This window comes from Crocodylus siamensis, chromosome 6, assembly GCF_052110815.1.
Source record: "Crocodylus siamensis isolate JL-2025a chromosome 6, ASM5211081v1, whole genome shotgun sequence".
In the NCBI taxonomy this organism is placed as follows: Eukaryota; Metazoa; Chordata; order Crocodylia; family Crocodylidae; genus Crocodylus; species Crocodylus siamensis.
Window position 1 is genome coordinate 60,503,313 of NC_143400.1, and position 14,530 is coordinate 60,517,842.

Genomic DNA, 14,530 nt, shown 5'->3' on the forward strand with positions numbered 1-14,530 from the left:
TCAATGATTTGAATCACTGTCCCAATTTGAGTCAGCCGATTCGGATTCTGATATCCGTCCATAGACTGTAACAGGGAATCACCAAAATAGCTTTGTCTTTTTTTTTTTTTTTTTTTGCAGTCAGATGAAAACAGCAGGGATGGTAGCCCCTTTTGAGGGTGTAAAGCCTGCCAAGTTTCAAGGAGATGAGTGTAGGGGTATCGATGAACGTGCACATCAAACTCTTGAGAGCGAAACTCAGATCACTTGTGTGTGTGGGGACTGGCCAACAATAGATGTTAATAGAGCAGTCTTCCTCCCGCCCTCCAGCCTTTCCCATATATGCAAGATCACCCCATCCCCTCCCTCTTCTCAGCTTCTGTTTGCTGCAAGCCTTCCAAATCTCCCCAAATTGATTCAGAGGCTTCCAATTCGATTTGGACCTTTTAATGGGTCTCCCAATTCAATTTGGATTCGGAGTTTTGGTCACTGAATCGGGCCGAATTTCCTCTGAATCTTGTCACTTACTGAAGCTTCATACAGCCCTAGCCAGGACCCTAAAATAATTAGCAGCAAGGAAAAGATCAAACAAATCACTTTGCTCTCTTTAACTATAACTCCCTTCTACTTTTATCTGCATTTAATTTTGTCCTTTTTCTGTCATCACTGATTTCTCACTTTTTTCTCCTCACTCTCATTTCCTATAAATATGATTTCAGAACATCTTTTCTTCTTCTGAATAGGTGTGCCTCCTTGCTAAGATCCCTTTCCCCTCTTACTTTCTCGACATACAGCCTCCAAGCCTTTATGGCTTTTTGTTAAGAGTGAGCACGCACCATATTTTAACCTTCAGTTTTTCACTAGGGAATGTGAAGATACATGTTCTCAGAGGGATCAAAACTAGCTCTACAGTGCCAGGGTGCTAAGAAACAGAAAAGAACCTAGATTCAGTCACCCCTGAAAAAAATCTGATCAGCTATATAGTAAACTGCTTTTACAACTGATCAGATTTACATTACATTAATGAGTATTTTAAGATCCACAGAGCAAAGAGCAATGAAAAAGGGAATTGCAGGGCAAAAAAACAGATTGATGTTGAACTGGAACAGCTAGGGGCAAATTGTGGCTCATGGTGCCAGCTGGGTTGCAAGCTGCAGCTTGTCTTAGTAAAAGGTTCCCAACCTTTGGTTTAAGATGTCTGCTGCTTTATCCAAAATTATAGTTTTTAGCAAAAAAGGTTAAATGGTTGCAATATTAGAAGCATCTGGCACCAGAAATTACTACTGAAAATGGTCTGTCTATTTTATATACAAAAATCTTTTTAAATGCTGCCACTGGGTGTCCTGAGATAGAAGCTGGAGCTGAGTTTTTATATAAAGTGTGATAATATCAGGTATTACTATCTTACATTGAAATATCTAAAGCATATTCTATCCAAAGATCTAAATATAGTTGGTGATAATTTTCAACACTTTTGTGAGTTGGGCAAGTGATTTCAACTGATTTCAACTTAGTGAACTCAGATCAACCCACTGCTCAAACCAAGCTTGATTTAAAGCTTTGGTGCTTTAAATTTCTGTTTTTGCTGAAGATGACTGAGCATTTTGAGAACATTCCCAGTTCCCTTAACCATTACTTCCTGCTTTTAAATTCTCATTTTCAGCTACTAGCTTGTGACAGCAGTACATTTTATTGATTATTAATTTCCTCTGGCTGGGATAAAGTGTTAAGCTTGCAAAGTAAAATCCCAATATGTTTCACATCTTAATTTATAAAGTATCAGCAACTAAAACATCACTTACCCGTTTGAATCTTGACTCTGTGCAGTTTTGATGTGAACTGATCATTCACTGTAAATATATGACCATTTTCTATTTCTTTCGATTTAGGCTCTTTTGTAAGAACTCGTTGTGTTGGCTTGCCACATGCAAGGGACTGTAGGGCTCTAACAAGCTCTCTTTCAGGGATATCAGTTTCTTGTTGAATTTCCTAAAAGAAAACCATGACATCATAATTAGTTTATGATTAATATCAGAACAGGTTAGGTACTGTACTTTGCAAAAGACAGAATTGACTGTACAAAAAGTTAATCCTTTGCCCTCAAAACAGTTTACTGGTGTTTATAATCTTTAGAACACTGACAAATTAGACTTGTCACCAAATGAGTTAACGAGTACTGTGTAAAATGGTTAAAGATTGATAAATTTGGTTTTAAGGAAGTGGGCTTCTTGAAGTATAATTTTAAGAAAACAATCGTCAACCCAGTAAAACCAGCTGAATGAATAATTAGGTCTCCTAAGCATATTAAATGATAAATGAACATTTATCTCCTGAGAAAGTGGACTATCGCCTTTCACCTATCTCCAACATTAGCTGGAGTGAAACCTGAGCTCCAAAGGAACTTCTATCATCACTTCAGTGGAAAGTATATATAGTCCATGCATCAATGAAATTCCTGACAGAGGCCTATGCAAATATCTTACTAAGCCAGCAGAAGCAGTACTTTAATATGAAAAACTCATAGTCCTACAGGTATTATTAAAGTCTATCTTGAATCTGAAACTATATTTTTCAAAAGCAAATTCTCATGGCTCTGCAGAGTATACACCTCTAACAGAGTACACAACTATACAAGATTAGTTTAGTTTCTGTCCCTCTCCACTTTCAAACAAAACCAATTCAGTTTTGTTCATCTTGACTCAAACAAGACATGAAATCTGAAGGATTTGACAAGAGGATGACAAGAGTAACAGTGTAAAACTTGTAACACTACCACACAGAGGGCATGCCAACCTTGTTGGAAGGCATACCACAGATTAGCCTCAAACCACTCAGCACACCACTGTGACCTGCTTTTTCTGTCCAGTCTACTGTTGTGCTTTTTGCTCTAATTCTAGTGTTCCCTACCTGAACTGATGCTCAGCTTTCTGCTCTATCTGCTGCTGTGCAGTCTGCCCACTCCCTGATCTGCCACATGCCACACACAAAGGCTGCCTATACTACTTGTGGCATGAATGCTGCAGGCTGGCCACCCCTAGCATAAAGAATTGGAAGGCCCACTTTTCAAGATGTGTAATCAACTTGTCTGTCAAGTCACTCAAACTTTCATGTACTTTTGTAGTTACAGAGCTTCTCAAGCAGATAATTTGCTACGCAAGACATAAGATACAGTATGCTAGTTTTAACACACTTACATAGTTGGATGCATGTTTAGAAGGTTATTGTCTCTAAGAACTCAATAGAGAGCCATGTGGAAGCTCAGTCATCAATCCTCATTTTCCAGTTAACTGACCATAATAATACAGAAGATGTTGAAATATTTCTAAACTTTTGCAAAATGCTTCAGGACTTTACTAGCAGTTAGTACTTCCTCAAGTTTAACTAGTAAGCTGAAGACCCTTATATCCATAGTTAAACATGGCTGTATTCAAATTCTCTTCTTTTTTATTCCATGAGAAAAGACTATTTCATACTTCTGTCTGTACAGTATTCTTAGATGGCACCATCAGCAGATAGGAATTAAAGTAGTTCCAAATTTTAATCTTGTATTCAGTTCCCAGATGCTATGATGATGGGCACTTTACTAAGATGGATTCCAAGTGCAGTGCTAAATTCTGCCCCCATGCAACCCAATTCCACATAACCATTCTAATGGTGGACAAGTGAGAATAGTTAGTTTTTCAGTTCTCACATAAGTATGAAATAACTCTCTGAATATTTAAAAGGAATAAAGTTTTAAAGAAATATGGTGCCATTCTTAGACTTTTTTCAAAGCAGAACTATACTTTAAAGTTTTATTAATTCATGTAACAAGCTTTTTGTGTACTTAATGTTTATAATACAAAGCATAAAGGAAATGCAATACCCTTGGGTTGATTATCCATTATTAACAATGAAGACAATAAAATTAGTGTTGTTTAGTAGTACTGGCCAACATATTGTCTTCAAATTTTATTTCTGCTATTCATTATGACACATATGGCACTCAGTGCTGAGCCTTCATGAACCCTGCAGTGCTAAGATTTGCCAGAACAAATTAGACATTTAAAGTTCCTTGCTTTTCAGCTTAAAGGCTAACATTAATACATGGGCTACAGGCAGGAGTTACACAAACTGGTTTAAATGATCAGAAATGGGCTTAAAACTGTAACAGAACAGAAGCCCAGTGCACGCAGACCAGTTTCAAAATGGCTGAAACTCGTTTAAGATAAACCTGGTTAAATGTAGATTAGATTTAACTGATTTGGGTCAAACTGGTTTATGAAACTTCTGTCCCAGACCCCTTCCTGGTTCAAGTTAAATCACACTCCCCAGCATCCCAGCATTTTGCAGCCATGGGCTGGTCTGTGCTGTCTGCTCCAGAGAGCAGGGCTGGCCCCACCCCTCAGCTCCCTAGCTGGAGCAGCGAGGGCTGGCTGATAAGAGATGGGGAGGGGGAGCCAAGCCCAGCTGGGAATGCAGCCCAGTCTGAAGGGGGGGGGGGGGCAGGAATGCCCCCTCCAGGCAAACCCCAGATGAGGTCTTGGGCCAGGGAGAGGGGTTACAGACCCCTTTCCCTGCTCAAACTTACTACTCACTGCAACTGTGAACTACAAATCCCAGAGGCTCCTGGAAGCAGGAAGAGGAAGTGATGAACAACCCTGCAGAGTCCTACTGCTATAAGTCTGGGTTGGGGGCAGCACGAAGAGGAAGTGAACAAACGCACAGCCAGAAAGCCATGCTCTAGTGCCCTCGGCTTCTGGCCTGAGCCTCTGCAAGCACGTGGCTGCATTTCCTGAGTCAAAGGTAAATAATATCTGTTCACTTCCATTTAATCTGTGCAGCTTAAACTAACATGCAAACATTGAATCAATTCAGCCTCAGGCTTCTGACTGTCTGTACTTAGCCATAATGTTAAACTAAATGTGCTGTTCCATGCAATTCCGTTTCTTAAGTTATATTTCACTCATTTCAATGAAATGGTTTTTAAAAACTTTCTGCAGTACATCTAAAAGCATAACATTCTATAACTATCTACATCCTTTATTTATAGAAGACCGAAAAAATTGTAAACGTTAGCATCGTGCACAGATATAAGCTGCATGCTTTGCGAAATTTTCTTGAAATACGTTAATGTGGATCAAAGTGCATTTAATTTCCCCTGCTGATAACCAAAAAGTCCCCCCCCCACTACCTTTATATGTATAACTGGTACTTGTTTACTTGTATTATAATTTAAGTACAATATAACTTCTTAAATCTGGATATCAAAAATCTGGAATTTTCAAAAATCCGGCACATTGGGGCGTAGCAGTGGTCAGTCCTGGAGTAGTGGCGAGGGAAACTTGCATGCAGTGGCTGCCACCACCCTCCACCACCCTGCGTTGCTGCTCTGCAGTGACCACTACTGCCACTGCCCCGCCTACCCTGCGACCAGCCACTGCTCGTTTAAAAAATCCAGAATTTTCACATTTACAGCAGGCAGGTGCTTAGTCCTGAGCATGTCGGATTTATGAGGTTATACTGTTTAACTACTAGTTTGTTTCTACCCCATTTGTTTTTCAAGTTTCTGCCTGCCATGCAATTTTACAGCTAAATTACAATAATCTAAATTTTGTCTCAAAAATAAATCTTAAAGCAGCGGTAGTCAGTATTATTTGAAGAAACTAAAGTGAAGTGCACCTTAAATTGCGTAATACTTAGGACAATGGTAAGCTTTGTTATGTACTTAAACTTAATGCCCGAAGACAGCACCTGAACAACATACCAATGAGATGTCTACAGCACAAGGTCTAGATGGGAAACCACGACCTCATGACAGAACTGACGTCTGTTTGTAAGGGTTAGTTTAATAATTATTTAAAGTTTGCTTAAAAAGCCACACTTCTTACCTCAAACGTATATTTTTCTCTGTTGTTAAAGAGCATTAGTATTGTCATCTGGAAAGTGGAAACTTGCAGTATGTGTTTCCGTGTGTTTGAGCCAGTTACTTGGGCACCTCCTACACCAACCTCAGAGCCGTCTTCCTGTTTTAATTTAAAAAAAACATAAAATTACTTATAGGAATCTAACTGGACCTCCTAAATCAGCTTTCCGTTAAATGGAAGACTCTGCTTATGAGTATTAATTACAACATTTTTAAATATGTACAATTATCACAGTGGTATATGCTAGGTGTTTCCTTTGCCTACCCTCTCCAAGGCTCTTTCAGCATCCTTACATCCCACTTTCCCCCACAATTTGTCGTTTGTGCTGCACCTGAGCTACCTGCCCATTGCTCCAATGACACCAGCCCCAAGCCTCTTATTAATCCCTTTTGGGGCATCCCATAAATAAGGCTTGCTTTGCAGCTATGCTTGAATGCCCTCTTTGTCTCTATGCATCATGCAATCTCTTTTTCCCACCTCAGTGGTGCTCAGCAGGCTGCGTGGGCACTGCCTGGTTCATCCACAGGTTTATCCAGCAGTAGTCAAAATCTAGTGCCCAGGGAAGGTGCAGTGGGGCCCCATCCGGTCATGTGAAGAGATCATTACCTGGCTCCGATCCAGCTATGCGGGGGCAGGGGGCATGGCCCAGCCACATGGGAGGAAGGGGGCATGGCACAGCTCCAAACTAGCCATGCAGAGGAAGTGGGCATGGCCCAGCCCCAATCTAGCCATGCAGGAGGAAGGGGCATGGCTCAGCTCTGACCTGCTGCCCGGGGCTTGGGAATCTAGAAGCAGGGGAGGGTGGTAGTATTAAATGCCACCACTCCCCCACTGCCAAAATTTCCCAACCTGTGAGAAGCCCCACAGGCCAGATGACATGGCTCTGTGGGCTGCATCTGGCCCACAGGCTGGTGGTTAAGCACTCTTGGTTCTAATTTAAGATTAGCTTTCCAGCACTGATCTCTTCAGCGCTTGCTACATTCATTTCTCATGCATATCAGATTAAGATTTCATATATTCAGCAAATGTCATAAGTTAGTGGCGCTCTGTATGTGAAACTAGAACAGGTTTGGCTTTAAAATATATGTAAGATTAACTACAATGAAATAACTCCGGAAAAACAACCTGATTTCACTATGAACAGATTCACAGTTTAAAATTAACACATATTTGGAATGTCACTTGTGACAACATGTTCATTACCATTCTATGCTATAGAAAAGCCAGCAAGTTGGATAGTTTCAAATTTGATTCTAACTTACACAACATACGCATTATAAGTATATTCCAAGGTGCTGTCAGGGAAAGAATTTGTTGTAGAAGGGATGGAGCATATCTAACACTGCAAAACTCGTCAAAAGCCTACAAGTATACAGTGTTTTAAGTTAACACTTGTACAACCTTGAAGTTTACCTTTTTAACAGGGCCATAGAAAGTGGCATTGAGATCTGCAGAACCCATATGATGTTGAAGCGTCAGTTGTCGACCACTATGTTTGGCTAAATAAAATCTACAATACAAATAAAATGGAATTTGTGAAATTAAAATGGAAAGTAGTTACATTTTTATACCTTGTATATTACCCGGAGTTTCCCAAAGCATTTCAGATAACTACTGAGAACACTGCTAGTCTTTCAGGATGAAATACACTAAGTGTAATTTATAGGTTACTCTTAAAAGCATTAAATTTAACCGGAAGTCTCACTTGAAACAAAAAAGACGGGCAGTAAGTCAGTTTTCTAGCTTTCTAGCATTTAGAATATAGTTTTAAAATTCTTGTAACTATATTATTAAAAAACACTTATTTTACAAGACAGAGTATCAAATGCCTAATTTAACACATACCTTCTAAATATTTCAAAAGCATGCCTGGGGGCTGGAGGGATGTTACACTTGGGTGTGGCTGACTGTGTAGGCCAGTAACCTGTTGTGAGAACCCTCACTGTGAGATCAACACCACCTAATGAAACCTGCAGAGTAATTGGAAGAAGGAGTGCACAATTTAAAAACAGGAGTTTTTCATCCTTGTTCATTGTTATAATTAGTCATTCACTTTCCATAAGATAAGTTACAGTTGCCATACTTTCCAAGAAAGGCAAATTAAGTTATAACCGTTGGTGAAGGAGCCAAAAAAAATCAGAAGAACAGCCAGAAAGAACTCACATTGTTCCCATCTGGCATTTGAGACTGTACAGAATTTGACAATGTAAAGTAACAGGCAAAAGCAAATATTTGTGATAAATAGAAATTCTGAAATTCACAGCACCTCACAGCCAAATCTGTCATTTATGACCTCCTGCTGTTACTTTGTTTTTAAAACAGTTGACTAACTAGAAGAAAACAGGTGGCTAACCATATGAATTAAAACCAAAAAGTTATGTACTTGCCCTATGGCAGAGTATGATAAGAAAATTTCACAGCATCTGATGAAGTAAGTTAAGGCTCATGAAACCTCATGCTCATTTGGTTAGCCTATACAGTGCAAATATACCCTGCCTCCTGCCTACAGAAATAGCTTGCTATTTAACATAGGGAGTTAACAACAGCAAGTTAACTCATACCTTTCTTCTTCTCAAGTTTTAAAATAGAAAACCATTTACCTTACCGTATATCTTACTTTAATTTGCATCAAAAAATGGTTTCTCTCAACTTGGAAAAAATAATTGGCTTAAATTCTTGTTCTAAAATAAATTAACTTAACTTTGGTATTTGCACAGGTTGAAAACACTTGAACTGAAGTTCTGAGTTAATTGTTTCATCAGTAGGTGGCACACAACTATTTGCAATCAAGGTGTATTTGTTAACAACAGTCAACTAAATTCAATTGTGTTAAACTTGTAAATAAAAGTATTTTCAGCTCCAATAGGAAAATGAATGTGGCCTTATTATAATTAATATTTTCGAAGAACATGCATCACAGGCAGGTAATTTTCTCTCTAAAACAAAGTGTAATTAAATGCATCCAGATTCTTGCATACTACAAGAAAACCTAAGATAAAGGAATAGATAGAGCACATTAGATTAAGCCGCCATAGATGTCATGGAAATGAAACTCAAAATCTTTCAAAGTTAAATAGTAGAACAGCCTCCCTGAACAGCATTAAATATGTTATTTTTATATTACAAAAGTAGAGTAAAAGCTCTGTTAACCGGCATCTTACAAGACGGCATGCTCAATTAACTGGCATGCTGGCTTGTAAGGTAAAGTGAAACTGGAAGCGCCCACCATGGTGCTTCTGGTTTCTCCGAGCCCTGATGGCCTGGGGCAAAGTAGCCTGTGCTGATGAGCCCCCACAGCTCAGGGGCATAACAGGCTGTGCGGGACCTGCCTCCCTATCTCGCAGGGCTTGCAGGGGGGCCAACTGGTTGGCCACCTCCAGTTGGGTCCAAGGTGCCAGCTCTGAGCAGGCAGGGTCCTGCCATTGGTCCTCCCTAGCAGGAATTCTGGTGGTCCCTACTTGAACGCTGAAAAATCCCTGATAAAAAAAAAAAAAATAAATCTCAAAATCACTCTGTAAATTACCCTGAAATCCATGTTCCTCCACAATTAAAACAAAAGACCACTATATATGTATCTATATCTATATCGAGAGAGAGAGAGATATCAGTTTGGCAATATTTTATTGATGTATCTATAGTGTTAAAGGAATTTGGAAGCCTACCACTGTCTCTATCATTGTAATAAATTCAATTCTGAAAATCTATACGTTTTGGTGCCCCCCACCTCACTCAACAGGGCCCACCTGCACCACCCCTACTTGTTTCCTCAGCCCCCTGAACTGCTGCCCTGCCTGGCCCCATCCCCTGCTGGCTTCTGTAGCACCCCTGATGGCTGCCCCTCCCAGTCCCACCCCCACTCCCCCAGACCCAAGAGCTGCCCCACCTGGCCCCATTCCCTGTTTGCACCCCCAGGCCCCCACCCCAGCCTCTGGCACTTTAGAACAAAAAAAAAAGGGCCTCACTAACTGCAGGAGCAGGAGCTGTGGGGCCTCTTGGCAGAGCCCCTCCATGCAGCATAGGGTAGCAGAGCCATCACCTGGCCCTGCACTGTGTGGGGGGTCCCCAGTGACTCTCATGGTAGCTGCTAGTGCTGGTGAGTGCAGGGTGGTGGGGGGGTTGTTTTTTTTAAATTGCTGGAATGCTGGGGCCTGGAGCAGCAGTGATGGGGGGGCTGGGGCAGCCACTGGGAAGGCTTTGGGGGGGGGGCAGGCAAGGCATGTGGCCAGGTAGGGCAGGGATCAGGGGGACTCTGGGGGGCAGGCAGGAGGGGGCAGTGATGGGGGCTGGGGTGCCCTCCTCTCTCCTCCAGCCCCTCCCACCCCCTACTTACCAGCAGGAGCTAGGGTCCAGCCCCCTGCAGTTGGCATGACACCTGCCCTGCACGAGTAGTCAGCGTGCTTCAGCACCAGGGCGAAGGCCAGCTATAGAGATGCTCTGGCTGCTACTAGAGCTTTTTTGCAGAGGACCCAACCTCTGGCTGCCACTGCCCTGCTTTTTTCTGCCATGGTTCTTTTTGATCCCTGGATATCCAGGGGTCTAATTTTACCCCCACAGCGCAGGGAATATTTTCTCATTCCCACATGTGCCTCTTGCAGCATCTCAAAGGGCTTTGAGACGCTGCAAGATGCATGTGTGCACTCATCTAGACGCGCCCCATGAGATTGCTCTCTTCTTCACTGTGTGCCCAGCATCAACTAAGGGAAGAAGAGTGTCTGAACCATGTAACTTGAACTGCATCATCTCTAAACTGCAAAATTTAGGTTCACTGATTTAGGTTTACTGGCATCTCAGTTCTGACTTTTGCCAACCCAGAACTTCTCTTTGTGTGAAATTGTCCACACTGCAATAAACTTGCAAAATATGTTGTTAACTCAGTTTTAAAACCAAGAGGCTTTGAACAGAGAAGAATATCTGGTTCCTGACCTTTTCTATGAGAGGTCATATATATGCAATGTGTACAAATTATTTCAACTGAAGCATAATAGGCCTTTCTTTATAGAAAATGTTAGGACCTATGGCACTACAACAGTAACATAAAAACTTCTCAAGTCCATCCAAAATGCCAACAATTTTTATCACAGAACTGTTCTGCTAGGGAAATATATACTCTTCTTTTTGCTTCCAGTATTCTAGACGTTTAATAAAAACCCAGCAATAAGGCTAGCCAAAGGGAAACCATGAAATGAATGACTGCCGTCCATCAAGATTACAATACCTCCCTCCTTTGAATCAAGTCTCCTTTAACGTTTAAGTATCAAAAAGCATGTAACACACCTCTTACTCTTAATTAAATAAGAACTTTCTCTCCAATTTTAAAATATCAAACTCAAGCACCTAGAATGACTCTTTTATTCTAAATATTATCATTGGGTCTAAAAATTTCCCTTATGAGTTCACATTAAAGAATTACAGGAGAGGGGATTTTACCTGATACTGTAAAATCTTCCTTTTTAAAACAACTGAAGGGTTTTAATTATTTCAATTTTCCAGAATAAAAAACCATGTGCCTGAGAAGCTAAAGCTATCTGGGTTTCAAGGATGCCCAAATCTTCCTACAGATACATCTATAAGACAAAATCCATCAGACTGATACACATAGCAACACTTTGCCTAGTTATGATGGGAGGTTTCCATACTTCTTGAAAGTAACTGCTGGTGGTGTCCTTTGGTGAAACATCTAAACCTAATCTTTAGCAAAAGCAGATAAAAATCAGGATGCACTCAAGGAATCACCTGCTACCAATTCCTTCAGTGAAAGACTCACATTATTCAAAAACCTTAAATCTTCAAGAATGCTACATATATTCTCATGCACTGTCTAGAGAAAATGGGAAAGATTAAACCAGTGGTTCTCAACCTTTTTGGACTTGATGCAGTCCTCAATGGAATTGAGGCACCCCTCTATAACATTTATGAGTTGAATGGAACCTTTTTTTTTTTTTAAGTTTATATACAACTACAGTGCTTATCACCTTACATAGGGCCTGGGAATTAGAGGTGGGAATTATCTAGGCAGGGACAATTGTTAACCTAGCTTAGCTGCTTATCTCCTCACATGTCACTGATGATCTCACACCTTGCACGTTCCTCCAAAGCATCTAAAGGTGCTTGGGCACCCTGGTTGAGAATCACAGGCTTGAACAAACATTTCCACAAAACGGACATACCTCAAGCACTTGAGAAGGAATGTTTGTGGTGGACTCTGTAGTACCTGGGAAGTTGTAACAGGCTTGAGCCTACTTCTTTGATTTCTCTAAATCAGGGCTGTCAAACTTCAAAGTGGCTGTGAGGGGAAAAACATGTGGGGGAGCACAAGTGGGGGTCCATGAGCTCCCCCAGGTTGTACACCCCACATGCACAGACAGGCACTTCCCTTTCCCGCTGCACTGTGCAGGTAGGTGCTCCCCCATGCGGAGCAGCACCCTGCCACATCCTCACTTTTCCCGTGGTGGTAAGTCATATGGGTGATCTGGGCTGCCAGCACTGCAAGTTATGCTGCGCTGTGCTGTACTGTACTGTATCACCTCTCCAGCAGAGGCCTGCAGCACAAACGAAAGGAGAGAAGGAGGACAGCTGCTGCTACAGCTGGTGCAGCAGGGACAGTGAAAGTTGGGTGAGAACCCAGGGAGCAAATGTTAATCCATCGCAGGGCACATATACCCCACAAGTCCACTAGTTGGACAGCCTTGCTCTAAATCTATTTCCAAATTATTCATGAGTACAAGCCCCCACAACAACTAAAAATATTCCTGTGAAGTAAAACAATTTAAATTCCCTGTGCTTCCTATCAAAGATTTCAGAGTACTTTGCATAATGAAAAAACATTAAAGCTGAGGTGGCTCCCACGAGACAAAAAAAGACACCATACAGCATTCAGAGATCTGAAGTTGCCTGCACAGAATGCCCTAGTACATCTGATACATAATGGCCTCTGTTTATCTGTGGACTGGTATTCTTTGGTAGTCTATTGGCATTATCATTGTACTGTGAATCTGAACTGATTGTATAAAAAAAGGTATATGGAGCAAAGTACTTTTGACTACTATAAAGACAAAAAAAGTAAGACAACAATGTTGAAGCACCCAGGGAACAAGACAAACCCATTTACAGGTCCTGCCAGCATGAAAAATGACAGTCTGGGCCAGGGGTCATGGTACCTGCCTGATCCTGAACCAATAATTGGTAGCAGGTAAACTGAAAGAAATGGTTAAGTCTTGCTATACCTTTTATGGAAGGATTTAACCTCTAAACCATTACAGCCACTAAGTGTAGTATCAGACATTCAAAAAGCCTGAGCCTGAATCGATTCAATCTTTGCAGGTTAGTCTAACCTGCACGGACTGAACCAGTTTGCAAGTGAATAGACCAAGAGTGGCCACAGTTACTCACCCTGGGAGCCACATCTGATCCTCCACTGAAGTTCAAGAGCTAGAGAGCAGGAGGCAGGGAGCAACCTGGAGTGGAGGTGACCCCACCTCTGCACCACTGAGCCACTCTGGCTTTCCCTGTGGGGAGTGCACCCTAGGGTAAGCAGCACAGCTGTAGCCCCTACCCTGGCAGCCCAGCACCTAAGCCAGCAGCCCCTGCGGTGCCTCCAAACTGGCCCTACTGACAGGGCTCAGTGACCTTGTCACTGAACCACAGCTGCCAGGGTGACCCCAAACCCACGGCCCAGCTCAGCCTCACTGTGCAGCTGCCTTGGCCGAGGCTGAGCAAGGCTGGCCCAGGCAGTGGAGGCGGACCACCCCCAACAGCTGTAGGGGGAGGGGAGGAGCAGCAGGAGTGCCCCTCCAGAGCTGCACAGAGCCCCCCACCCTGCCCTGGGGAGAGGAGGAGGGGAAGAGTTCCCATCAGCATGGAATAGAGCCCTGGCATAGTCCCACTAAGGTGAAGGCAGCAGGGAGAAGGGTTAATTCCTTCCTCTGTCCCTTCTGCCCTGAAGCTGGGGTCTGCCAGACACAAGGGCCACCATTGCAGCCCCCTCCCCTCTGCTCCTATCAAACAGGTAGACTCCAACTGTGGTGGGAAGGAGGAGAAGGGAAGAATTAACCCCCTTCCTGTCCACTCTGTCTTAATGGAGCCATGCTGGCCAGTATCTCACCATGTCCCATCCTTGTTTGGGCTAGAGAGCAGAGGGGTGGGGCCAGCCCTGCTCTGGAAGCACAGAGCAGAGCCCTGCCCAGAGAGCATAATGGGATGCTGGAGGACTCTGGTTTAACTTAAACCAAGAAGAGGTCTGGGACAGACATTGCTCAATCAGTTAAGTCTGATACTACATTCAACCAGGTTTATCTCAAACTGGTTTCAGCAATTTTGAAACTAGTTTATGTGCACTGAATGTCTGTTCTGTTACAGGTTTAAACCAGTTTCTGATCACTTAAACCAGTTTGTGTGTAATATCTGTCCCTAGCCTAAGAGGATAGATACAAACTGATTCATGTCTAATGGATCAGCATCATACAATTAGTTTGTTTATATGGGTATAACTGACAGACAGATTACATGTGATTCTTAAATAATAAGGAAAAGAAAAGGGGCTGGCTACATGCCCAGTGTCTTAGTATATCATAATTACAATAAGTATCCACGATTTAGTTTTCATACTTCCAGATAAAGATCTAGCAAGACCACCTGTAATGGTATCT

General features: G+C 42.1%; 1 protein-coding gene across 1 annotated transcript in view; it reads right to left on the reverse strand.

The window, feature by feature from the left end:
* The window catches only part of CUL3 (cullin 3), a 94,250-nt gene that overhangs the window by 3,491 nt on the left and 76,229 nt on the right, over window positions 1-14,530 (reverse strand). Inside the window, exons 11-14 of the mRNA XM_090052239.1 lie at window positions 7,731-7,855; window positions 7,299-7,395; window positions 5,850-5,984; window positions 1,782-1,968 (exon numbers count right to left, since the gene is read on the reverse strand). Coding sequence (XP_089908365.1) covers window positions 1,782-1,968; window positions 5,850-5,984; window positions 7,299-7,395; window positions 7,731-7,855 — 544 coding nt within the window. The remainder of the gene's footprint in view (window positions 1-1,781; window positions 1,969-5,849; window positions 5,985-7,298; window positions 7,396-7,730; window positions 7,856-14,530) is intronic.